The 26,412-nt window shown below is 50.4% G+C and overlaps 1 protein-coding gene across 50 annotated transcripts in view; it reads left to right on the top strand.

The window, feature by feature from the left end:
• SORBS1 (sorbin and SH3 domain containing 1) overlaps positions 1–26,412 on the top strand; it is a 291,557-nt gene that overhangs the window by 142,114 nt on the left and 123,031 nt on the right. For 30 of the 50 annotated variants that reach the window (XM_065553232.1, XM_065553245.1, XM_065553262.1 and 27 more), the window contains one exon: positions 975–1,079. The exons of 16 other annotated variants lie outside the window; for them this stretch is intronic. Coding sequence is in view for 2 of the 34 variants with exons in the window: in XM_065553214.1 (XP_065409286.1) it covers positions 21,481–21,512 (32 nt within the window). In the remaining 32 variants the exon portion in view is untranslated. Of the gene's footprint in view, positions 1–974; positions 1,080–21,357; positions 21,513–23,011; positions 23,113–26,412 lie in introns of those variants that run through there. 4 more of the 50 variants (XM_065553235.1, XM_065553221.1, XM_065553214.1 and 1 more) reach the window with 3 other exon arrangements.

The following is a 26,412-nucleotide window of genomic DNA, read 5'->3' as shown; positions in this document are numbered from 1 at the left end:
GCTGGGAACTGCGGGGATCAAGCTCCCAGCTGCAGAGGGCAGCAGAGGTGCCTCGCAGCTCTCAGCCAGGGCGGGGGGCAGGGGTGTCACGCAGCTCCCAGCCAGGGCAGGGGTGCCTCAGAGCTCCCAGGCAGTGGGCAGACCCTGAACTCCCAGCAACCGTGGGCGATGGGTCCCCCGTGGGTCCCCCGGCCAGGGTGCCCCAGAGCATGAAGCCGCCGCGGGTGGCCAGGGTACCCCAGAGCACAGAGCTGCCGCGGGCAGCCGGGATGTCCCGGAGCTCCGAGACGCTGCAGGTGGTGGAGGGACACTGCGGCTCCGAGCCAGGCTCCCCTGGATGGTGTGGGGAGCTTGCAGCTCCCCATTTTGTCATGCATATTTTTAGTAAGAGTCATGGATAGGTCATGGGCTTCCATGAATTTTTCTTTATTGCCCGTGACCTGTCCATGACTTTTACTAAAAATATGCATGACAAAATCTTAGCCTTAGTCATGATTGCATTGCTACCTGTGGCTGTAGTGTGGTGGCTGTGCATCCGGATGGTGCTGGGGCAAAGCTGCCCTGTTGTGTATAGCTCTGTGAGTGACCAGACTTTCTCTGATTTGGCCTCTTTCCCCCCATCTATTTTTATCATCCATATTTTCTTTTTCTCCATCTTCATCTCTCTTTTCTCCCCCATTGTCTGTTTGCCCTTGCCTGGAGGGACCTAAGAGACTGTCCCCAGGAAAAGAGACTTTCAAGGTCACCTCTACACTGAGAACATAGCTTGGCTTTTATTCCACTCCCTATCTTCCCAGCAAGCCTTGCTCCCAGCCTACATTTCTAATGGTGCCTGCCCTACAAGTTCCAGAATTCCTTTGATTCCTATGAATTCTGGGATGACTTCTCTATCCCAGACTCCTCGGTAAGTGCAATGAATGCCAGGGGCAGTGGCATTAATATAACACGTTTCCCTCCCTGTCTCTCTCTCATAGGTATGCATTATTATGTAATAGTTACATGTGAAAAGAAACCGGAATCGCTGGCGGAGAATCCTGACTATTTCCACTGGGCCTGAATAGTTCAGCCAGTTGATTAAAGTGAGTACACTGCAAAGGGGGGGGGGAAATTAATGGGGGATAGGGTTGCCATCTCTGAGATACAAAAAAATGGGACACCTGAACCATTTCATCTGGGACAGCTACCTCAAAAAAGGGACCTGGTGTAGGAAAACTTGGATAGATGGCACCCTTTTGGGGTGGGAGGGGGGAGAGAATCAAACCCTGACTTTCAGCACCACAATCACAAGATTCTATCATTTGAGCTAAATTCCTCTGTAAGTGGTAAGCTGTCCAACAGGGTCTGACCACAGAGGGTGACAAGGTCTCTCTCTCTCGCTCCCCCTCCCCCCCCCCCCCGCGTGTTAAGTAAGCTAGTCAAAAGTAGAGCTGTGGGGAGGATGGAAATTCCATTTATGAAGGATTTTGAAAGTTGGCTTCATTCTGAATCAGAACAAAAAATGAAAATTTTGATTTTGACATTTTTTAAAATGTTCCTTATGATATAATATAATATGAAATTTTAAAAGGGCAAACCAAAAAGTTGTTTCCAAATAAAAAAATGAAATGTTTAGTTCCATTTCAGCATTGTTGGAACTTTTTTTCCTGGTTTTCTTCTGAAATGAATTCCAGTGAAATTGACCTGATTTTGTGAAGTATTTCAATTTTAGTGGAACTGCATTTGCTAACGGAATATAGTTTTGTCTAGGTTTTTCTGACCTACTGTAGCCAAAAATGTGTGACCCAAAGGAATTCAAGCCCCATATCTGAGTGCCATCTTGTAGTGACCCATGGCTGTACAGATACCACAGTCCTCAACAAGGATCAAACTCAGTAGCTTCACCACCAAAGGCTCATACATTTATTTATTTATTACATGTATTTTGAGAGCAGCACTATGCGCAAGGTGCTGCCCACACATGGAAAGGCACAAGCCCCACCTGGAGAAATTTATCCCTGCCCTCTGAGCTAAATGCATGCCAGACATCTGCTTACCGCCATGCTGCCTTTCTGTATCTGGCCACAGATTTTGTCATGAGTCTCATAATACGACTCAGTGGTTCTCAAACTTTTGTATTGGTGACCCCTTTCACACAGCAAGCCTGTGAGTGCAACCCCCCCTTATAAATTAAAAACACTTTTTTTACATTTAAAACTATTATAAATCCTGGAGGTGAAGCACTGTTGGGGGTGGAGGCTGACAGCTTGTGACACCCCATATAATAACTTTGTGACCCCCTGAGGGGTCACGACCCCAGTTTGAGAACCCCTGTGATGTGTGGTGTGTTTCTGAAGGCCCCAGCTGCAGGAGGCATGGGATTAGCTGAGAATCTCATCTTGGATTGAAAACAAGCAGTACGTTTTAGCACTCATAGTTGCAGAAAAAAGCCTCAAAATGTGACCGGAGTGAATCCCAAAGGCTCAGAAACCAAAAGACAAACAACAACAAAAACAACCCCCCCCCATGTATTACTTTTTTAAAAATCTCATTAATTTTCAGCCAATTTCATTATTTTTAAATACTTGGAGCTGGCAGTGCTGATTGGTTGTTTCTCTGCTGTTTTTCTCTTTCTCTGTCATGCTGATGCAGGATTTATAATGTACTCCACACAGTTTCCATTGTAACAAAGCTAGTGTGAAAAGTTTGGGGGAGGAGGGAAGGGAACAGATCTGTGTTGAAAGACCAGAAATTGCGTCTGGATCTCTGCCATGTTTTTGGTTAGGAGTGTTATGTTTACAACATGCACACACAAAGAAGTGAGATAAAAACACAAATATTCTTGCTGGAAGGTTGCAACGTAACACAACTTTTATTCTTTATCCAGAATGATAACCCACGCTAGCCAAAAACAGAGAAAGACAAAGCAGGCTGCTCCATAAAACAGAGGCATAACTCACCCCACCTTACCATGGGCTACCTGGTTGCAGACTGACTCTGATCTCACCCTTCCCTACACAGTGCCCTTGCCGGCAAGCAGGACCAGGAAACCTCTGGGATTTAAAGTGATAGCTACACAATTTAATATAGTTTTCCATACACCACAGAGAGGAAGTCAAGGGGTTGATTGTTCCTTGACAATAGAGATGCAGCACTGGTAAAACTAGGGTTACCATTCGTCCGGATTTACCCGGACATGTCCTCCTTTTTGTACTAAAAATAGCGTCCGGGGGGAATTTGTAAAGCACTCAAAATGTCCGGGATTTCCCCCCTCCCCCGGCAGAGCAGAGCGAGCGGCTGGGAGGGCTGCAGGAAAGTCCCGGGCTGGACTCCGGAGCAGCTGTAGAGGACCTCCCCCCTGCATTCTGAGCAAGTGTCTCAGCACAAAGTGCAGCCCTCCCCTTTTGCAACTGGGAGCGGTTTCTGCCATGCAGCGTAGCAAAACGGGAGCGAGAGCACTTTGTGCTGATACAAGGGCAGCTCTCCCCTGCAGCCCGGTCCGGGCCAGGGACCAGGTTTTGTTGTGCTGGGGAGCTCAGCCACGTGTCCGGCTCGCACAGAGCCCAACACCCTGTTCTGAGCATCAGGGTAAGGGGGCCAGGGGGCAGGAGAAGGGGCAGGGAGGTTCTGGAGGGGGCAGTCAAGAAACGGGGGGGGCTTTTGGGGGGGAGTGGAGAAAGTTTTGGGCAGTCGGGGTACAGGTAGGGGGTAGGGTCCTGGGGGCAGTTGGGGGGGTCTTAGGAGGGGGCAGTTAGGGGACAAGGAACAGGGAGTCTTAGGTAGGGGGTGGGGTTCTGGAGGGAAGTTAGGAGCAGGGGTCCCAGGAGGGGGCAGTCAGGGGACAAGGAGCGGGGTGGGGGGCTGAGAGTTCTGGGGGGGAGCTGTCAGGGGGCAGGAGTGGGGAGAGGGATCGGAGCAGTCAGGGGACAGGGAGCAGAGGGGTTTAGATGGGTTGGGAGTTCTGGGGGGGGCTGTCAGGGGGTGGGGAGTGGTTGGATGGGGCGTGGGAGTCCCAGGGGTCTGTCTGGGGGTGGGGGTGTGGATAAGGGTTGGGGCAGTCAGGGGACAAGAGGCAGGGAGGCTTAGATAGGGAGTGGAGTCCTGGGGGGCAGTTAGGGGCAGGGGTCCCAGGAGGGGGCAGTCAGGGGACAAGGAACGGGGGGAGGGTTGGGGGTTCTGGGGGGGCGGGAAGTGGGAGGGGCAGGGGCGGGGCTAGGGCGGGGCTCCTCCCGTCCTCTTTTTTGCTTGCTGAAATATGGTAACCCTAGTAAAACAGATTTGTATTCTTAGGAGGAGACAATGTCAGGAGTTCAGAATCCCATCCAGGCCCAATTGCCATGTTAGTTAATTTCTGGGTTGAAAGAGAACTGGCAGCTCTGAGATGAGTCTTGATATTTTTACCCCTACGAGGCACAAGTGCATCAGGCTTGAAAAGCTTTGCACCGAAGCACAAAGCTTTAGAGACACTGTCGTGGATGAGGCTTGCCTGTAAAACCCTTCTCCCCATAGTGTGATCCCCATGGCAAGCCCACTGGGGGATGGGGTAGTTAGGAAGACAAGGGTCAGAGCCCCCGGAGGGGGAGACTGTTGCTTCTCAGAGATGCTAGAGCTTTACAAATGAGACAAATGGGAAAGGCAGCTTCCTGCCTTCTTTGACCTCCTGCAGGCACCAGGAGAACAGCCTCTCCAGTCTCTTCTTCCCCTTCCTCCCCATGTCATATGCGCCATCAGGCCCAGATTTCAGTGTTCCAGAGTCTGGTTGACTCCTCTCCCACCTAACTCTGCTGCCTCAAACTGATGCCCATTCCCCATGTTGTCTGAGGCACACACATACTGCAGCTGGGATTCAAGGGTTACATATATCCGACTGCAGTAACACAAACCCCCTCCAGGACAATGCAAACGAGGCAGCAGCTTCAAGGTTTCCATCACGCTAAGCATGTAGGGACTATTCACAGCATGAGAGTGCTGTGCCTTTTCTGCACTCCGCCCCTCCACACAGGGAAAGCGCTTTATCCAGGTCATGGAAGAGGATGCTGGAGAAGCTTATGGGACAAATCAGGCCAGTTTTTATGCCATGCTAATCCTGCTGCCTCCCAAAGCAGCTGCATTCTGCCCCACTGTCAGTCAGGGGTGACTCCATTGACGTTGATGGAGTGGCACTATTTTACACCTGGCCTGAATTTGACCCCGTGTTCTCATTGCAATATTTTTTTCTAATCAGAACTTGGGAACCATTAATGAATGCTATTCCAGAGACAGGTTGTATTGTCAGGCATTGCCTTGAGTAAGAGGCCAGCTGCAGAGCCCAGAAGGCGCTCTGAGAGGCCCCTCGGAGTCACAATTCCTCCCCATTTCTTCCTTGGTTGGGGAGTGGAGGAGAACTGGTAATAATTTTCCACTGGCCTACCCCAGGAACAATGGATGACACTTCCCATGCCAGCTCAGCTGTGTTGGTCACCTAGGCTCTGTCCTGCCCTGCTCTGAGGAGGGAGGGAGTGGGCACACAGCTCTCAGTGTCTGGGTAAGTGTCCTGCACTGGCACCCAGGCCCAGGCCCTGGCTAGCTCTAACTAGTCTGGTATTTTTCTTTCGATGTGACTAAACAAAGTTAGGGGCTGCGACATATTTTGGTCTAGTATGATTTTTTTGCCAGAGGCACATAGGACACTGGGGAGAACTCTCAGTGCTATTTCTCCTTTCATTCATTTAATATATAATTCGTTTTTATGTATAACCTTCAACCCCATAAACAGATCAAATATTCATTTCAGCCTGAGATTAAAGAGCTCCAGGTCTGTCAATCTGGAGCAAAGGCAGGGAAGAAATAATCTAAATGCTGCATATGGCTTGCATGGGAGATTAATACGATTGGGCTGTCGTCCATGGGGCAGAGGAGATGGAGAACTCTGATCACTAAATGAGTCATGTGAAGGTTAGAGCGATAGATGGGGAGACAGAAAACAAAGGTGAGCTTATCAGAATGTAGCCGGTGAAATCCAGCCCTTACGCATAGTCCCTACACTGGACAGGAAATGGAATGTGCTTAGAGCTTGATGGATCTCTGAGCTAAATACTCAGTAAGTAACCAAGGCAAAAAACATAGCCAGCCAGCCAGGGGGGCAAGAGACTGCGTTGCACCATGCCCACCAGTGCCCCGCTTTCCCTAGATCCTCCCTATTTCCTAGCAAGTCAGATATCAAGGATTTTTTAATCTCCCTTCCAGGCACATAAAAGAGTACAGGGGGCACACCAATGGGTGGTTAGTAGTCAGGGGCGGCTCTAGGCACCAGCAAAGCAAGCACGTGCTTGGGGCAGCCTATTTGCAGGGGCGGCAGGGATCCAGCATTGGAGCTGAGAACCAACAGGGGGCCCTGGGAGCTGTAGTTCCTTGGTTAGCTTCCTGCCTATAGAGCCAGCCCTGGAGCAGGGAAAGAACTACATTTCCCAGCATTCCCTTGGCCACTACCAACAGGAAGGGGGGGGAGGGAAGGAGGTAGCTGAGACCTCATGTTGCAGCCTGCTGTGAATGGAGAGCTGCACTGTGAGTAGGGATACCATATTTTAACATTAAAAAAATAGGACACTCCACAGGGAGGGAGGGTAGTTCCACCCTGCCACCATCCACTCCCTCCAACTGCCCCCCACAGAAACCCCAACCCATCCAACCCCCCTGCTCCTTGTCCCCTGATTGCCCCCTCCTGGGACCCCTGCCCCTAACTGCCTCCCAGGACCCCATCTAAGCCTCCCTTCTCCTTGTCCCCAACTGCCCCCTCCTGAAACCTCTCCCAACTTCTGCCCTAGGACCCCACCCCCTACCTATCCCCTGACAAACTCCCAGGACTCCTATGCCTATCCAACCGCTGCCTGTCCCCTGACTGCCCCCCCAACCTCCTGACCCATCTAACCCCCCCTTCTCCCTGCCCCTAACTGCCCCCCCAAACCTCCACCCCATCCAACCCCCCAGCCCCCTTACTGTGCCACTCAGACCAGCGTGTCTGGCTCCGCGCAGTGCCAGACACACTGCTGCATACATGCTGCCGTGATCCCCCGCAGAGCCACAGCCGCCCCCCCCCAGCACCTGCCTTCCAGATTTGAACACCTCAAAATTCAGGAGTGCTCAAGCTCAGTTTGGGTAGCTGTTACTTCATTTCTCCCAAATGAAATATAGTGATTCACTGTAACTTGCTGTAGAAAAAGTAGGATAAAATTGAGCAAGAAATGCTTCCTAGTGGTTATTAGGACTGGAATTGCTATTTTCAGCAGCCATTGCTTTTTTGTTTGTTTGTTTGTTTGTTTGTTTGTTTGTTTGTTTGTTTGTTTGTTTGTTTGTTTAAAAGGAAGACAGTGATATTGCATTGGCAAATTCCCCATAGAAAGAAAGAGTGGAACAAAAGAATAATAAAGACACCTCAACTTTTCCTCATTTATGTAGGACAGTCTTATAATATGCATCCAGATATCCTCCAATCACACAAGCTGAAAATTGTTCCACTTTACTGCAGTTCTGTAACCATATGGGAACCAATCCTGTCTGTATTCTGTGCACATCTAAAATTCCTGCTGAATGACCTGCCGTGGGAGCGAGTTACCAATGACCCAGGGCTGCGGTGGAAGGAGGGTTCAGGTGGGGGGGGGGAGAGAGAGCCCAGGACTGGGGCGGCAGGAGGTGTGTGGGGGGGGCAATGGTGGGGGCTGGGACGGGGGGGCAGCCAAAAATTTTTTGCTTGGGGCGGCAAAAAACCTAGAGCCGGCCCTGCTAGTAGTAGGGGAAGGCAGGGGTGAATGAAGGACAACTGGAATAGCCTTCATGAAATATACAAGATATTTAGAGAAAGTTTTGTCAATTTCAGCCTCTGCATTCTGCAGGCAGGACAAAACAAAAAGAGATCTGAGATTGCGCCCTATGTCCTAAAGACATTTCAGGTGTTTAAATCAATATATAAAGAGAGTGGAATGAAAACTTCTATTTCTTTCAAAGGAGGCACAATAATTTCCCTGAATATCCAGTTTTCCCCTCCAATCCCTTTGTGGTTTTGTCTATGAGGGCTATTTGCTTTCCCTGTGACTCTTTAGTTGCTTTAGCAAAATTGCTTTGCCCAAAATAAACCCTGAGCATCATGACACATCTTCCCACCATGTTCTCCATGTTTTTTGTGTTTTTTTTTTTTAAACAGTAACATTTCAAAGAGGATTACAAGCAGTTTAGACATCACAACCATGATCCTCTGCTGGGGAGGGAAGGGATAGATTTGAACTTGGAAATGGTTCCTGATTTTGATTGTATTTTTTGTGTATAGGAGATCCCCTCATCCCGGGGGCAGAAAAGAACTGTCCCTGCCATGGTCACACACACCGTTCCCCTCCCCCCCAGCAACTGTGAGTGAAATTAACAAGCATGCCAGAAACGGCTCCTAATCCCGGGGGCGCAGGGAACAGCTGAGTTTAAACCTTTCTTATGCAAGGGGCAGGCTTCTCCCTCCCTCAGCCAGTCTCCTTTTCTTACCGGTCCTCCATACCGGCTTACTTTCACCTCTGCTTACAGCCCCTCCAAAGTGTGCCTACCAAGTTTTGGTGGGGAGGTAGGGGTTGAAGAGAAGTGGAATTAAGTTCTTCTTAACTCCTAGAGGCAATGAATTGAAACACTGAAGTGTTTCATCTGGGAAGGTCACATTCAGATCCAAACATCTACTCAGCCTGGGGTTTGGGGCTAGGTCCATCAATGTTAATGACATATACAGTAGGTGCAATAGTCTAAGAGTTAGATCAGCGAGGACGTAGCGTCCATGAATACTTACTCTTTTCTTTAATAAAGCACATTGCTCTTTGCTCTGCATGCTCTTTTGGCTAGGTAGCAGGGGATCAGTAGCAGGCTACTTTCTTCTCTAGCCTGTTGTCATTAGCCATTAGGATGCAACCCAAACAGGGAAAGTTATTACCAAAAAATATCAGCAAATGGACAGATGTCTCCATCCGGGTTTTGTCTGTCAGGGTTCCCTTATTGTTGCAATTCCAGCTTCCCTTCCTAATCATTGAACTAGACTTGAGCAACCCCTCAAATGATCATAGTTTGAATGCGCATCCAGTTCAGGTGCTGAGCCAAAGTCCCTAAACCTCTCGAGTCAGCAAAATGAGTCTGAAAAGCTCAGGGAACTCAACGTTCCCGCATGGTTGATTTGTTTTGTTATTCTTTAATTTTAGTCAAAGCTAGAGATGCCATAAGAACAGCCTCTGTACCAGCTCTGGAGCCCTTTCTTACACCTTGCAGTGGTACCATACTCCTCAAATAGCTTCACTGTGGAGGAGGGGACTACTCAGTATGAGAAGGGACTCCACAGTCCGGCCCCTTAGAATTGAATGGTGGGGGGCTGATGGCAGGGCACTCTTGGTGGAAGACTCTCTCCTCCATTATTTGTTTCTTCTCTTGGTTGTCATCATCTCACAATATTGACCTCCAGGGTACTGGGTAAGAACCATCTCCTTGCTCCAGCCCTTGATTGTAAATCATTCTATTGTGCTGGCACTTGTGACTAATGATGCAACAAACCTGGTGGATTAACACATTTCCAGAATATTTCAACCCTTCAGTGGCTAAGCACGACAGGTCATGAGAAGAAAAGAGCCATCTAAAAAGGTTACATTAAACCAGTTTTTTGCATTCCATTTTGTTGTTTGCACAAGTGTGAGATCTCAAAGCTCAGTGTTGAGGATTTTGTGTTTTTAATACAATACCAGCTGTGTGAGAGGAATGCAAAATTATTATTCATTATTTGCATTATGGTAGCATCTTGCAGCCCAGTCATGGCTCAGGGCCCCAGGGCGCTAGGTGCTGTACAAACACAGAACAAAGACACACTGTCCCTGGCCCAGAGAGCTGACAATATAGATCATTGTAAGTACTGTCCAAATACACTTAATTGAGAAGTGTGCTCTATCATGGGGGACAATTTCTCCCTGACCCCACCTGAAGATCAGCCCAAACCCTAAAGCATGAAGATTAAGAGAGCTGGAAAGTAGCTGGTGGAATTTCAGATACTGTTATTATTTATCTAGGACCATATTCTGCTACTCTTACTCAAGTTGCGTGTTACCATGCTCTGTAGCTACCCCCATTAAAATAAGCGGAGCTCCTCACAGAAAAAAGTGTTACAGCTTAGTCCTGCCTGTAAGGCTGCCAGCAGCCAGTCCACATTTATCTAATCGGATTTTTAAAAATGCTAGCTGTAGTTCTGGTTCAATAGGAGGGTCAAAGAGCCCAGGTGCTCCTGCCTTACCCAAGATAAACACATACACAGTGTCTGATACTCTATGGCCCTGTACCTGTGCCCCCATTTACAGCCCAGGGAAGTGGGTGTCGTGTCCCCAAATCAAAATGACGGTGTCTTAGCCCCACTCTACACAGGAGTAAATGACAACCCAAGATGGTGGGCAATGGAGGGCCCAGCTGATCCCTCAGTCACCCAGCTGTAACTCCCATTCATTTCAGTAGGACAAAAACCCATGTAACTGAGGGCACAGCTGGGCCCTCTGTCCCCCTCTTTCCCTCCAGTACTGGGTTTCTTAGTCCTTTTACAGGAAAGAACTATCCAACACACCCATGCTCCCTCTAGCTGAGCTCCCAGAGTAGTGCTATTTTCACACTCCTGAAATGGCAGGAAGGAAATGAAATCATGGAGAATGGTCCCTTTCCTGCTCTCTACACAGGCATCTTCTTGCTGAACATCAGCAGCTTATATACCTCCTGCTGGGTTAATTGGCCGATCACTGTAACAAGGGCCACCTGCCAGCTTCTTAAAATCTGCAAAGACTCACCTGCTGTAGATGCAGGGGCAGGGGGTTCTGTCTCAGACTGGGCCCCATCCCAGGGCTTGAAAAGCTTAACATCCTGTGACAGGCTAGCCACCTGTACCTGGGGCAGACTGTGCTGTGTCACCTTCACAATGAGCTGCCTGGTAGTTATGTCAGGGTGCTAACTTCTGTGTTCATAGCTCCAGCGGTCAGTTCTCAGACAGCAGGACCAAGCTGCAAAGCTTAGACACAGTTCTAAGTTGTCCTAGAAATCCAGTGATTGTGGGGCAGGTGAGAGTGGCTCACCTCTCATTGCAACTTTGAAACATTCACAACTGAAACTCAGGCAGGTGTTTCCTAACAAGGCAGGAACTTAAGCCAGGCTCAGTGAGGTTTGTAGACATTTGAATGAGCCTGTGCAGATTTATGGCATTGGGTGGAGCCCAAGTAGTTGTGGCTGAGTTTTGCTTTGAGGTTCAAACCCCCCAAACTCAGAGGGATTTGAGCTGAGACTGTGGAATTGCACACAGCGGTGGGAGTGTGTCATGAGCCAGGTCCCCTTCCTCCTTCAGCAGAAGCAAATTGGCTCCATCACTTGCAACCAGCTCCTGCCCAGGAACAAGCCCAAAGTCCCCTATAAACATTCTGTGGCACCTCTTTTGAAATAATGCAACACCTAGCACCCCCTTTGAAGCCCTAAGGGACTAGACACAGCAGATGTGGGAATGCATTGGAGGACTATCACGTGCAAATGACTGTATGAGGTGATGAAGGTATGAAAAATATGTGACTCCTGCATGTAAATTTTCCTATCTGTTTTGGAACTGGAAAATCTTGCGCCATCTAGTGTGGGTTTTGCACATGATTTTCATATTGGAAGCAAGGCACAATGAAAGGAAGGATGGTCCACTGGATAGGACACTAGCCTGAAGCCTCGGAGACCTGGGTTTAATTCCCTGCCGTGCTACAGACTTTGTGTGGCATTGGACAAGTCCCTAGATGGGGAGCTGAGGCCCTGAAGAACCTTCGGTCCATGCCTGTACAGTTTAAAAAAAAAAAAAAAGTAAAACCCCAAAGCCCGGTGGTAGTGAGTCTCAGAGCCTGGGTCAACTGACCGGGGTTCACATGGCTAAAAAAGCTGCATAGGCATTGGGGCTTGAGCCCAAACTCTGAGACCCTCTCACCTTGCCGGGTTTCAGACCCGGGCTCTAGCGTATGCCCCAATGGCTACCCTGCTAGTTTTAGCCCCACAGCGCAAGCCCACATCAGTTGATCTGGGCTCTTCTGAGATTTGTTATCATTGTCCCTTTTTGCTGTGTAGACGCACCCTCAGCCTGTCTGGGCCTGAGTTCCCCATCTGTCTGATGAGAGTAATGGCACTAGCTTACCTTGCAGGGTGTTGTGAGGATAAATACATTAGAGGTTGCTATGTGCTGAGGTGCTATTGGGATGGAGCTGTCTAAGTGCCTTAGACAGAACAAGTCTTGCATTAGCTAACTGGATGGTTAAGTGGACACTGCTGTTGGTTAGTTTTTGATTATTGCAGCTTGGCTGCAAAATGTCAGCCAATGTTGTTGCTCATTCCCAACCCACTAAGACACTTCATCTCACAATAAGGCTATCGCTATACTACCACTTACATCGGTATTACTTAAGTCACTCAGCGATGTGAATAAGCTACCCCCCGAGTGACGTAAGTTCTTCTTCGAGTGATTGTTCACGTCCATTACACATTAGGTGTACGCGCGCCGCGTGCACGGACGTCTGAAACTTTTTCCCTTAGCGGCTCCCGTCGGGCCGGCAGGGCCCCCTCCTTCCCGCCAGAGCGGCGCCCCGCTCCAGGGTATATATATCCCTGCCGACCCGACCCCTCCAGTTCCTTCTTACCGTCCGTGGCGGCGTTGGAACAACTCTGTCTCTCGTCTGAGAGTGTCCCTTAGCAAATAGTCATTAGTGTTATTAGCAGTTATCAGTTAGTTTGTAGTAGTGTTGAGCCAGTAGTTAACAGCTCATTAGGGTACTTAAAGTTCCTGCCGTGGTTGTTTGTTCAACCCCGGCACCGGCCCTGGGCGGCGGGGCATGCCGCACGCCCAAGGCTTTAAGGCTTGTGCCACGTGCCGCAAGCCTATGCCATTGAGCGACCCCCACGCCTCGTGTCTCCGCTGCCTGGGGGAGGCTCACCAAAAAGAGCGCTGCAAGATCTGCAAGGCCTTCAAGCCTAGAACTAAGAAAGAAAGAGACTTTCGCCTTAAGCAGCTGCTCATGGAGACGGCATTACAGCCCTCCACTTCGACGGCACCGTCTGCCTCCGTGCGAAGCGCCCCGGCATCGGTGCGGGAACCGGCGCCGGCGGGTCACCCGAAGCCCACGGCACCGACCCAGCGGGGACATGTACGACGCCGGTCGTCTTCGCCGGCAAAAGTGAAGGGCCAACCTAAGGCCCGAGGACACTCCCCGCACAAAAGGGCGGCACCGGCGAAAACCTCGAGTGCCCCTAAGGCCTGTACGGCCCCAGCACAGACCCCGGTAGTGGCTCCGGCGCCGAAAGGGCCGTCGAGCCCCGGGATGGGCGCGTCGAGTGAGGATGAAGGGCTGGAGGAGCTCTTGGAACAGCCCTCCACTCCGGACACGTTTGAGGCAGCTAAGGACCTCATTGCATTGTCCGTCGAGGCCCCTACACGCGCTGAGGACGCTCCGCCGAAGCTGCCACACAGAGGCAAGCCGGCGATGGCGCGCCCATCACGGTCGCCGTCTCGGCACTGTTTCGGGAACCGGTCCCGGTTGAGCTCCGCCTCGGCGGACTCCCGGTTACCCTCAGCGCAGGAAGCACTGCAGCAGTCGGGCTTTAACAAGTGGTCGGCACCGACTCAGCAACCCAGCACGAGTCGGCACCGCGAAGTGTCGGCGGTACGTTACCCGAGGCCGACCAGCCGTAGCCGTAGCCGGTCCCGCGACCGCCGGTACCGTTCCAGGTCGGCGAGACGCTATTCCAGATCCTGGTCGCGGAGGCGCTACTCTCCAAACCCGGACCGGCACCATCCTATGGCTCCGCCGTGGCCTTCCAGGTCACCGTCCGTGGTCTTGGGGACTGACTCGGACCGGTACGGCGGATATGCCCATAGGTCGCAGGCCAGCAGGGACTATGGCCATTCTCAGTGGGGCCAGCCGAGCCAATGGCCATTCTGGACACCCTGGGCCTACCACCAGCAAGGGCCCCCATCGAGGGCCTCGAGATCCGGGCCACTGGGGTACCGATCCCGCTCCCCACGGCACCGCCCGCCATCGCATAAGGAGGCAACGATCTCTAGACCACCGGAGCGGGAAGGAGTGGACTCGGCACCGAATACGGTACCGTCCCAGTCCCACACTGCGGGTCAGGCCCCAGAGGAGCAACTGGTCGATGCCGGGTTGCAGGACAATGAGGATGGGCAGAAGGCCCTGACCTCTTCCTCCTCGCCAGATGCACCATGGTGTCCGGCCCTCCCCCGATTGACCATTGGGCACACCAAGACCTGCTTCGCAGGGTAGCCCTCAATCTGGGCTTGCAAGCGGAGGAGACCGTAGAACAGGAAGACCCCATGGTCGATATCCTGAGCCCGGAGGGCCCCTCCAGAGTCGCTCTCCTGATCATACGGACAGTACAGTCCAACTATAAGACGATGTGGCAAACGCCGGCCTCCAGTGCACCGACTGCAAGAGGCGTGGAGAGGAAATACTTCGCCCCATCTAGAGGGTTCGACTTCCTCTTTTTACACCCGTCCCCTTGTTCGCTGGTGGTCTCGGCGGTCAACGAGAGAGAGCGTCATGGACAGCAAGCTCCGGCCCCCGAGGGCAAGGAGGCTAAGCGACTGGACTTGTTCGGGAGGAAAGTCTATTCCTCTGGGGGCCTTCAACTGAGGATCGCCAATCAGCAGGCGATTCTGAACAGGCACAATTTTAACGCCTGGTGGACGAGGGGATGGCGGTGCCCAAGACCTCATTGCAGGCCTCCCTCGACTCAGCCGATGCTGCGGCTAGAACAATCGCGTCAGGGGTCGTGATGAGGCGTTCGGCGTGGTTACAGGCTTCAGGTCTTCCACCAGAGGTGCAAACCACACTGCAGGACCTCCCGTTTGAAGGCTCGGGCTTGTTCTCCGACCAAACGGACGCCAGGCTACATAGCCTTAAGGACTCGCGTGCGACCCTTAAGTCGTTGGGTATGCACACCCCGGTAACGCAGCGTAAGCCCTTTAAACCCCAGCCACCGCAGAGGCAATACCACCCTCGCCCCCGGCACGAACCTTACCGCCGTCGAGGCAGGGATAACAGGCGGAGACGTAACAATACGCCTAACCAAGGCCAGAGTCACGGCCAGGGCAAGCCGCAGCCAGGGAATAAACCAGGCTTTTGAAGCTACGCCCGAGGACAGCGTACCACATTCTATACCGGATCCTCCTCTGGGTTTCAAGGACCGCCTGTCCCATTTCTACCGGGCCTGGTTGCGCATAACATCGGACCGCTGGGTCCTGCGCACAGTGAAGGCGGGCTATACCCTCCAGTTTTCCTCGCCCCCTCCCTGCCATCCCCCTTCCCCGTCCCTCTTCAGGGACCCCTCTCACGAGCAACTCCTCATACAGGAGGTACAGACCCTTCTCGCTGCAGGAGCAGTAGAAGAGGTCCCACCAGACCTAAGGGGAAAAGGATTCTACTCCAGATACTTCCTGATCCCCAAGGCGAAAGGGGGCCTCCATCCTATTTTGGACCTGCGCGATCTAAACAAGTTTCTGATCAAAGCGCGCTTCCGTATGGTCTCTCTTGGAACTATTATCCCATCCCTGGATCCGGGGGATTGGTACGCTGCCCTCGATATGAAAGATGCCTATTTTCACATCGCAATCAATCCGGCCCACAGGCGGTTTCTGCGCTTCGTTGTCAACCAGTGCCATTTCCAATTTACGGTCCTGCCCTTCGGCCTGGCATCAGCACCACGAGTGTTTACGAAGTGCATGTCCGTGGTAGCAGCCTTCCTTCGAAAAAGAAGGATGCGTGTGTTCCCGTACTTGGACGATTGGCTTCTCGCGGGCAGGTCGGAGGCCGAGGTCCGATCTCACGTGACGCTGGCCTTGCAGCCGTTCGACAAGCTCGGCCTCCGGGTCAATGTGCCCAAGTCCATGTTAGTCCCCACACAGAGACTGGACTTCATAGGTGCGACCCTGGACTCGGTAGCTGCACAGGCAAGCCTACCAGAGGCACGGTTCATGTCAATTCAGAGATCCGTAAGCTCAGTCCAAAAATTCCCCACGACAACGGCAAGGTGTTGCATGCAGCTTCTGGGGCATATGGCAGCTTGCACACACGTGGTCAGACATGCTCGCCTAAGGCTCCGGCCTTTACAGTTGTGGTTCGCCCGCACGCACCGCCCCAACAGAGACCCATTGGATCAAGTAGTAACGATCCCAAACCAGGTGCTGAGCTCGCTCCGCTGGTGGCTCGATCACCAACAGGTATGCGAAGGGATCCCCTTCGCTGCCCCACAGCCCACTCTGACGTTGGTAACAGATGCATCGGACCTGGGCTGGGGGGCGCACCTGGGGGAACTGCGGACCCAAGGGCTGTGGTCCAGAGAAGACAAGCTGCTTCACATCAATCTGAAGGAGCTAAGAGCGGTTCGCCTCGCCTGTCAGACCTTCCGCGCCACCATAAAAGGTCACAGCGTGGCAGTCCTGACGGACAACACTACCGCCATGTTCTATATAAACAAGCAGGACGGGTCCCGGTCTTCTCCCCTCTGTCGCGAGGCACTCCAATTATGGGACTTCTGTATAGCCCATGCGATACACCTCATCGCGACGTATCTTCCGGGGATTCAAAACGGCTTAGCGGACCGCCTCAGCCGATCCTACCGAATGGACGTTGAGGCGAGACGTCCTGCATTCGATCTTCCGGAGGTGGGGCTTTCCCCGGGTGGATCTATTCGCCACCAGGGACAACAGCCAATGCCCTCAGTTCTGCTCATTCCAGAACCTCAGCCGGGGATCATTAGCAGATGCCTTCACGATCCCATGGGGAGGGAGCCTGAGATATGCCTTCCCTCCGTTCCCACTCATACACAAGGTTCTCCTCAAGACCCGCAGGGACAGGGCGACGATCATACTTATCGCCCCGGCCTGGCCACGCCAGCATTGGTTCACGTCCCTGCTGGAACTGTCCATAGCCGATCCAATCACCCTCCCCCTCCATCGTGACCTAGTCACACAAGACAAAGGTCGCCTACTCCACCCGAACCTGTCTTCGCTACATCTCACGGCATGGTATCTCTCTGGCTGAACGACGCAGAACACAGGTGCTCTCACCGGGTTCAACAAATCCTCCTTAATAGTAGAAAGCCCTCTACAAGAGCGACCTACCTGGCAAAATGGAAAAGGTTCTCCCACTGGTGCGAGCCTCTACGCATACGGCCTTTACAAGCCTCAGTTCCATTGATCTTGGACTACCTACTGCACCTCAAGAATCAAGGCCTTGCGCCCGCCTCGATTAGAGTGCATTTAGCCGCTATTTCGGCTTTCCATCCAGGAGAGTTGGGAGTGTCAGTGTTCTCCAACCCCACAGTGGCCCGATTCCTCAAGGGGCTGGACAGGGTGTTTCCCTACTCGCGCCCGCCTGTCCCGGCGTGGAATCTGAACCTAGTCCTAACAAGAATCATGGGTCCCCCCTTTGAGCCCCTAGCATCTTGCTCCCTCACGCACCTCTCGTGGAAGGTGGCATTTCTCGTGGCCATCACGTCGGCCAGAAGGGTATCGGAATTGAGGGCCCTCACTTCGGAACCATCCTATACAGTGTTCCATAAGGATAAGGTGCAACTGAGGCCGCACCCCAAATTCCTTCCAAAAGTGGTATCGCAGTTTCACATGGGGCAGGACATTTGCCTACCGGTGTTCTTTCCTAAACCCCATACGGACCCTCACCACCGCAGCCTACATACCCTGGATGTTCGGAGGGCGTTGGCATTCTACCTGGAGCGGACCAGGTCATTCCGCAGAACACCTCAGCTGTTCATTGCTATTGCGGAACGTATGAAAGGCTTGCCTATCTCGACACAGCGCTTGTCGGCATGGATTGTGCATTGTATACGCACCTGTTATGAGCTCACCAATGTTGCGGCCCCGGAGATCCGGGCCCACTCGACTAGGGCCCAAGCGTCCTCAGCGGCCTTCTTGGCGCAGGTCCCTATCCAGGAGATCTGTAAGGCGGCCACCTGGTCGTCCGTACATATGTTCACAGCCCACTACGCGATCCATCATCAGGCCAGAGAGGACGCAATGGTCGGGCGGGCTGTGCTACAGTCAGTTGTACCTTGACTCCTACCCACCTCCAATGGTAAGCTTGGGAATCACCTAATGTGTAATGGACGTGAACAATCACTCGAAGAAGAAAGAACGGTTACTTACCTTCTGTAACTGTTGTTCTTCGAGATGTGTTGTTCACGTCCATTACACTTCCCACCCTCCTTCCCCTCTGTCGGAGTCTCCGGCAAGAAGGAACCGGAGGGGTCGGGTCGGCAGGGATATATATACCCTGGAGCGGGGCGCCGCTCTGGCGGGAAGGAGGGGGCCCTGCCGGCCCGACGGGAGCCGCTAAGGGAAAAAGTTTCCGACGTCCGTGCACGCGGCGCGCGTACACCTAATGTGTATTGGACGTGAACAACACATCTCGAAGAACAACAGTTACAGAAGGTAAATAACCGTTCTTTACACCGAGCTAAGTGCCAGTGTGCATAGCATTCAGTCCACAGGAGAGCTTCTCCCACTGCTTGTTGAGGGTGCATTAATTAAGTCGGTGGGAGAGCTTTCTCCCATGGGTTTAGAGCCGCATCAATGCAGCAGCTCCACTGTAAGCTGTTTCGTGTAGCCATAGCCTCTGAGTGTTGGCTTTAAACTCAAGCAGAATGTGTGGCTGCTTGGAGCAATGCAGCACCCAGCCTGGTTCTGCCTTAGTCCATCTGGCAGCAGAACTCCAGGGGAAAGCACCCAAAGCCTGACTTCTCTCCAGCAGTGGAGCCTGTGGTAGCATCCCCATGTTTGTAGTCTCCATGAATCATAGAATATCAGGGTTGGAAGGGACCTCAGGAGGTCATCTAGTCCAACCCCCTGCTCAAAGCAGGGCCAATCCCCAGACAGATTTTTGCCCCAAATCCCTAAATGGCCCCCTCAAGGATTGAACTCACAACCCTGGGTTTAGCAGGCCAATGCTCAAGCCACTGAGCTATCCCTCCCCCCAAGAACTTAACCCTGTAAATCCCAAAGCCCAGGAGGGACTTGAATCCCAGCCCTTTATCTGAAGTCCCCTGAACTTTGAATCAAGATTCAAACTTTGCCTCCCAGGCCCCTCTCTAGTGAGACTCTTTCCTGCATCCCTTTTGAGTTCTCCATCCATTAGTGTTACACAGAGTTCAGCTTATGCTCTCTTGACATTTTAATGGTGCTCCTTTTTTTCCTACCTGACGACAAATTGTCTGGGGCTTGTTTACAAACCCTTAGTACTGTTCTCAGTAGGCAGCAGGCTTTGCACTGACATGACAGACCTTCTTGTGTGGCCGGGGACACCAGAAATAGACTTGGAGGAGAAGATCCAAGATCCTTGTTATTTTGTGACATGTAAACAATATGCAGTGAATCTAATCTGAACTACTAATGTGCATCATTTACTTTGGAGGCTATTCCGTGTGTTTTGTCGGCCTTTCTGGTTTTGCTCGTGAAATCAGGTTTTTTCCCCTGTGTTGGGGAGCGCTTTCTGTCATCCTTTAGTCTGACTGTAGATAGGCCTGAATTAACTCCCTCTCTTAACCCAAACACACCTGAATGTCAGCATGTTTGCAATCTAAACCTAGAGCAAAATCTGAATTTTGCAAATGGCCTCCTCTGTATAATGGGCCCAACCAAAACCCTCCAAACTTTAGGTCGTTTGAAACCCAGGTGTGAATTCTGAGTACTGGGCTCTTCTCTAATACTGGTAAATAACTGAGAACACTGATCAGCCATCATGAGGTGTATGATCAATACTAAATACATAAGTAGACTAGAACAGTGCTTACCAGCATCCTCGTGCACTTGTGTCCATTTACCAGACCAGGATGGTAGCTGTATCGGCTTAGCTGTCTGGAGGCTGTAGATAGGGATGCTAACCAGCTAGGCTGGAAAATAGAGAAGGGCTTGAGCTGCAGAATCTGAAGCTGGATCTAGAGTTCAAACACCCTAACGTGCATGTGTGTTTTCACCTCGAGGGCTTTTGTTCAGACCCCTCGCTAACATTTTATGTATCAGAAGGATCTGAAATTAGATGAAGCACTCAGCCAGAGACTTCCTTGGCCTGTGTTCCTCTACAGTCAGCAACCTTCTCTCCATTAGTGATGCTTTCTTAGCCTAGTCTTTATTCTGTTCCCTGGGGAGACCCTTGCCTTCCAGACATTTGTGAATGCTCTGTCCGCAGCATGGTTTATAGCACTTCAGACTCAAGAGTCCCTAAAATGGGTTTGGAACAGCCTAAGGTTGGCTGCAGATTAGAGAGCACACAACTGAATGGGAGATAGGGCAGTGCAATGAGCCCCAGAGGCTTAAGGGAGAGAGGGAGCCTAGAATCCCAGTCATGCAACCCTGAAGCTCCAGCACCAGTGCCTGTGCCATTTGAAAACTGCTGGACTGGAATAGATGGTCTGCTGATAAAGGCAGGATGAGAATCAAGAACCCCAGGTTGGACTTGCCACTGATCTCCTGTGTGGCCTTAGAGAAGTCACTTAACCCAAGCTCTGGATACAGGATGCCACAATCCCAGTCTTTTTGTTCCCTGTATGCATGCACTGGAAGAATTGCTCCCAAAAGAGGGTGAGACCATCGTCCCACTCTCCTTCCTTACCAGCTAGCCCAGGGGAGCACACATTAAACCCTATGAAGGTTGGCACCACTCCCACTCCAGCATGTGTTCCTCTCTGGGACCCCCAGGGGAATCCTGGCTCAGCCAGCCTGCATTCCTTTGAGAACTACCCTCCACGAATGCCCCAACATGGCTGTGGTTCCCAAGATCCTGGGGTTAATCTCTCTTGCTCTCAAACTGATAGTTTCTCTCGGTATCATATCAAGTATTTATACTACAGGCCTAACTCTGCCAACTGCGAAAACATTAGCCAATCCCTGTGATCCTACTCATTGTAAAAGGATCTCCAGTGCCTATAGCCAGATGCTAATGAAAATGTTCCCTCATGGACAGGCATATGCTGCTTTGGTGTGTTGTTGTTGTTGTTTTACACAGTGCTTTCCATGTGTTTTACCCAACTATTTTATAGAGTTTCGTCCATCACATTCCTTCCCCCAAAGCATCCCTATCCTACTCTCCTACCCTCCCCCACTGAGCTCCCCTTCCACCACCCCCACTCCCCGTGGATCTGCTGGAACATTCAGTGTCAGCATGATGTTAAGGGTGAAGGAATGCCAGGCAGGCGGGAGGAGGAGGTTGATTGTGAGCAAGCCAAGTGACAGGCTGACATGATTAAGAGCCTGCTGGCTAATTAAAGCACAGAGGTGGGAGGAGCAAAGTATTTAAGGGTGCCAGAGAGAGAAAGGCCTCCCTAAACCTCTTGTTACACTTCAGTGAACTGAGCAGCTGATTTGCACAGAGCAAATCCTAATTAACTCTTTCACACTTCATCTCTGGAGTTCAAACTGGGGGTGGAAGGGGGACCCAGCAAATGGCACCTTTAACTGAAAAGCCTGATCCAAGGTAAGGACACAGTCTGATTTCTGGTTAGTAATCAGCTGGCTTCTTAGAGCTCCCAGGACTTTATGTAGTACTGCTGCTGGCTTAATGCCATGTTAGCTGGGGTGTCACAGGTTAACTCCCAGTTCTGTTAGTGTATCACAAGCTACAGTTTGAGGAAGAGTTCTCTAGATGGCTTTGCAATGGATCTATGTTCTGATTACTGGAGATGGATGAATCCTGATCTAGATTTCTACCTCCTCCCTGCCAGCCCCTGGTGGGTGACCGAAGTCAATACCCAAATTTTGCAACTTGGGCCTGTTTCTAAAATCAAAGTGATGGGAACAAATCTGGTGTTTTGGCACAGGTCCATACTGATTGGCCTCATATGGCAAGTGTGTTTGTTTTTTGTCTTTCACCTACTAAATCTTCTGGGCCATGCATTAGTCTGATTATTGAGCTGGAAGAATGAGAATGATGTGAATTTAAAAGGGGTTTTTGAGTTGGATGTTCTGCTGTTCCCGAAGGGACTTGTAATCGGATATCAGAATTTAGCCTGCAGCCTCTAAGACCATTGCATTTTAGACCTGTGCCCAGCTGAGACCTCCTTCCTAGGGCATCTCCAGTACTGGACATATAGGTAGCCTCTGTGTTCTTAATTCCATTCTTGCAGCTGCTATAAGAGACAGCATGGTCTGTTGCACTGAGCGTAGGACAGGCAGTCAGGACAGCTGGTTCTATTCCCACCTGGGCTACTGGTTGTTGTATGGCTTTGGCCATCATTCTGGGGTTCTGCTGCAGCCTCTTTATGCTAACTGCGGTGTCTGTAAAGCCAGATGAACAGCCCTTGGGAATTCCTCTGACATAGGAGGGTCCCCTAGGTGGCAAAGACCCAGCAGAATGACTCTACTCCACCTCCCCTTGCAGCACCTGACTGAGGAGCATGTCAAGGGTGTGCCAGGAGAGACATGGAGTACCTCTGCCCTCGGGTTGGCCTTAGCTCTTGCAGTGGCCCCGCAGAGTTGTTGCAGCTGTGCAGGAGTTAGAGCAACCCTCAGGGTGCTCTAGCATCTTAAGTTGGGGGACCAGAGGGTACCACCCCGAATCTGGTTCCCTCGACCCCCCACATCCTTCACCAGCTGAGTAGAGCTCAGCTGCTGTTCAGAATTGGAGTCTGTGTGTCTGTTTCCCCATCTCTGTGTGAAGTGGTGATATTACTTACCTACCTTAAAAGGGGGTAATGTGCAGATGAGTAGGTAAATGTTTGTGCAGTGCTGTGGGAAATGTAGTGCTACATGTTGGTCGCTGTTAGAAAACAAGGGCTTGCCAGCAGTTAGCACAGCATGTGATCGGAGATAGTGGTGTGTTTCCCTATATCTGAGACAGCAACTTTGGTATCCGATATTGTGGTGTGGTGACTGTTAGTAAATGTTGCCATTCTAATGGACCCCACTGTCTAGATATAAATAGTATTATTAGATGGTTGCTTTATTTGTGAATTTCACTGTGAATCTTAAAATTAGAACTGGGCCTGAATGAACACCCTTCCCACACATCTGAGGAGTTTGTATCTGGATCTGAATTTTGTGGTTTGGATCCATTTCTACTTAAAATCTAGATGATGGTAAGTATTGTCTCCTTCATTTTTAGTGGTTGTGTAACTTGAGACCTCTCATCAACATCTGCACGTGATAATGTCCAAGAAGCCTGACTGACTCTGCTCGCGGTATCTAATCCGTTGTATTTATAGGGTGCCATTCACTGTAGTGAACATGCAGTTTAGTGTGACCGTGTCCCTGGAAAAGGTGCTGCATCAAAAGCCCATGGCCAGCGCAATGAGTCCATGGCTTTAAAACTGTGAACTCTTAGGGCTTCTGGAATCTGCAGCCATGGTTAGATCTATTTGTTCAGAAAGATTGTTCTGCCCCCAAATCCAAGGCATCCATTGATTTTAGGCACAAGAAGCTCCATATCTACTCCAAGTAGCCTTGAAACAACTGGGACCAAATGAATCCAGTATGTAGAATTTATGAAGTGAAACCGAAAACTGACGTCCTCCCGCCCACCTTTATGTGGCCTTTAAGGATCCCAGGACACTTTTTGCAAGAGCAGGGGGTATAACCTGATGTCATTAACTTCACTTCCTCTTGTTAACTCTGTCCAAATTGAATTCCTGCTAATTACATTCTCCCTGCTTAAATTCCCCCTACAGCCTCAGTAACATTAGGTCCCCTAAACTGTTGAGTGTTATGTGCTGTTAGTTATGTCCTGCTTTCACTCCAGAGGTGGCAGCACTTCAGCTGTACATGATGTGTTCCCTTGTGTAAATTGTACAGCAGCGTAAGTTTGTATGGTGCTCTGGGAGCCTGTGTGATGGGAGCAGTTCTATAAATCAGGTGGATCTGAACAAAACCTCAGATCCCAATATTTCAAACGGCTGTGTCTTGGGACTGTCTCGCTAATATAAATGCATGATATGATTAAAACACTTCAGAGTCTGCTTTTACGTCTCTAATTTCTTTGTCTGATGTTTGAGGCTGTGATGTGGTTGTGTACATGTGCACACAGACAGGTATGACACACAACTTCCCCTACACTATGGAGAGTTTAGCATTATATCTCCAATTGCTCTGGGGTGTACTGCATTGACAGCTAACACCAAAATAATCTCATCTAGCTACCAGGCACAGAAGTCAGAGGACAGGCGTGACAGGGTCAGAATAACTAGGTGGCAAATTACAGTAACTCCTCGCTTAACGTTGTAGTTATGTTCCTGAAAAATGTGACTTTAAGCTAATCCAATTTCCCAATAAGAATTAATGTAAATGGGGGGGTTAGGTCCCAGGGAAATTTTTTTCACCAGACAAAAGACTATTTTGGGATTTAGTGGTTCCAGTCCATTTCCTTGTGGAGAGGGATCCATCTGCCTGCCATTAACCCAGCTGGTGCTACCTGCTGCCTTTGTTGGCTGCCTCAGCCAACAGGCCAGAGATGGTATGACCCGTGAACACTGAACTGTCCTCTCCGATCTAGAGGAGGCCCTTGCTTGTCAGGGCAGGGCATGGCAGCAGAAAGATGCAACCATGGTCATGTTCTTGTACTCTCTGAAATTTAATGAAGGAGTTGAGTCTGCAGGGCTGTCAGTCCATCAAACGTTTCAACTGCATCAAAGTCCCTTTTCCAGCACAAGATCCTACATATTTTAGCTGTAACACTTGTCTTCATCTTACTGGGAAAGGTGACCAAATGTAGTTCTGTGCTCTGTTGCTTTTAAGATGTTCATTTTAAGTACTTTGTGCTGAACTAACTCACACGGCTGGTGCCCTTTGTTCAATGTAAAGTTCATTGCTGAAAGATGTCTTCATCCAGAAACATCCCAAAGACCTTGAAGCAGTATATTCAATAGGGTTGCCATCTTTCTAATGGCTGGTAACTAGATGCTCAAGGCCCTGCACCCTCCTCCACCTCATCCCTTGAGGCCATGCCACTTCTCTGCCTCTTTCCCCCCAGGTCCCACCCCCATGGCTTGCAAGGTCTTCACCAGCACGGCCAAGGCTGCGTTACTTGCTACCTGTGGGCTGCACAAGGCAACATGCTGCCCCTAGAGGCATAAACAACCTGGCCCCCAAGGCAGCGGCTGCAGCTGCTGTTCTGCTTCCTTCCTTACACTTAGGGTTACCACCTTTTCCACATATTTAAAACAAATGGACATCAGGGCTTGTCAAATGGCACCCGGACACACAAACTGAAACCCAGACTTTCCGGGTGAAAATCAGACAGGTGGCAATCGTAACATTCAAGTTTACATTTCCTATTTGACTTCTATTTCTCGGTGCAGTAGAATTGTGCTGATTTGCATGAAATACTGGGACATCGGTTCCTGTTGCAAATTGCTGAATTTTTCAATTGAACATGCACTGTGTTTTTTAAAAAAAGAAGGGGGAGGGTGGCAGGAAGCAAGATGTTGCATCACCCACAACATGCTTTGTTAATTTAAACTACAATTATTAAAATAAATTATTTGTGGTGATGCATCATGATACGCCAGCCAGGTAAGAGTGAAGCTTTCCCACTGTATCTCTGCTGTTTTTGAGGAGTTTTTGTGTGGACCTTTGCGAGGCTCTCTTGTACATTGCTTATTCACAGTTCTTGCATGCCACTCAATCACAGGATGCTGAGCATAATGCCCTCTGAAGCAGTGGCAGGATGTTAAAATAAAAATAATGATCTACTTATTTTCATACGTATTTCAAGACAGAGAAGGAATGGCAATTTGTGAGAGAGCTGGTGGAATGGGTTAAGTCAAAACTCTCTTCAGTATTTTGATATTCTTTTTCTTCCTTTTATGTAACACAATGTGAAGAGAAGTTAAGTGGTACCAAGGACTCCATCCTGCAAGGACTCCATCCAGTCCAAGCACTGGGACTCTGATCCAGCAAAGCTCTTAAACACATACTTAGCTTCAAGCCAATGGGACTAGCCCTGTGCTTGGAGCATTCCCACTGGCTGCAAATTAACCACATGCTTAAGTGCTTTGCTGGATCACGGACACAGTGCTCAGTGCTCCAGGATCAAGCTCCATGTGGAAAGCAAGGCCTACAGTAAGGCACAGGATACATGCAACATACTGCAGGTCAGGTGTGTTGGGAAGTATTGCTCGCCTTTAAAAGACCTCATGATATTTAAGCCGATCTCATGATTTTTGGGTCATCTGACTCGTGATTTTTGAATGCGTGGGTTTGGCAATTTACATGTGAAAAATCCTATTTGAATAAGTGGAGATGTCACTACTAACAAGGGAAGGAAACCTTGGTTTTTAAAAATAGGTTTTTTAACCAGCGTTGCCCCTTTCAGGCTGAGACTTGCAAAGTTGTCTAGTGGATTTTGATGCCCACATAGTAGGAGCTGGGTGTGGCCATACAAA

Source organism: Chrysemys picta, chromosome 7 (assembly GCF_011386835.1).
Source record: "Chrysemys picta bellii isolate R12L10 chromosome 7, ASM1138683v2, whole genome shotgun sequence".
NCBI lineage: Eukaryota > Metazoa > Chordata > Testudines > Emydidae > Chrysemys > Chrysemys picta.
The sequence above is the reverse complement of the archived record's forward strand: the minus strand, read 5'-3'. Positions and strand labels throughout refer to the sequence as shown.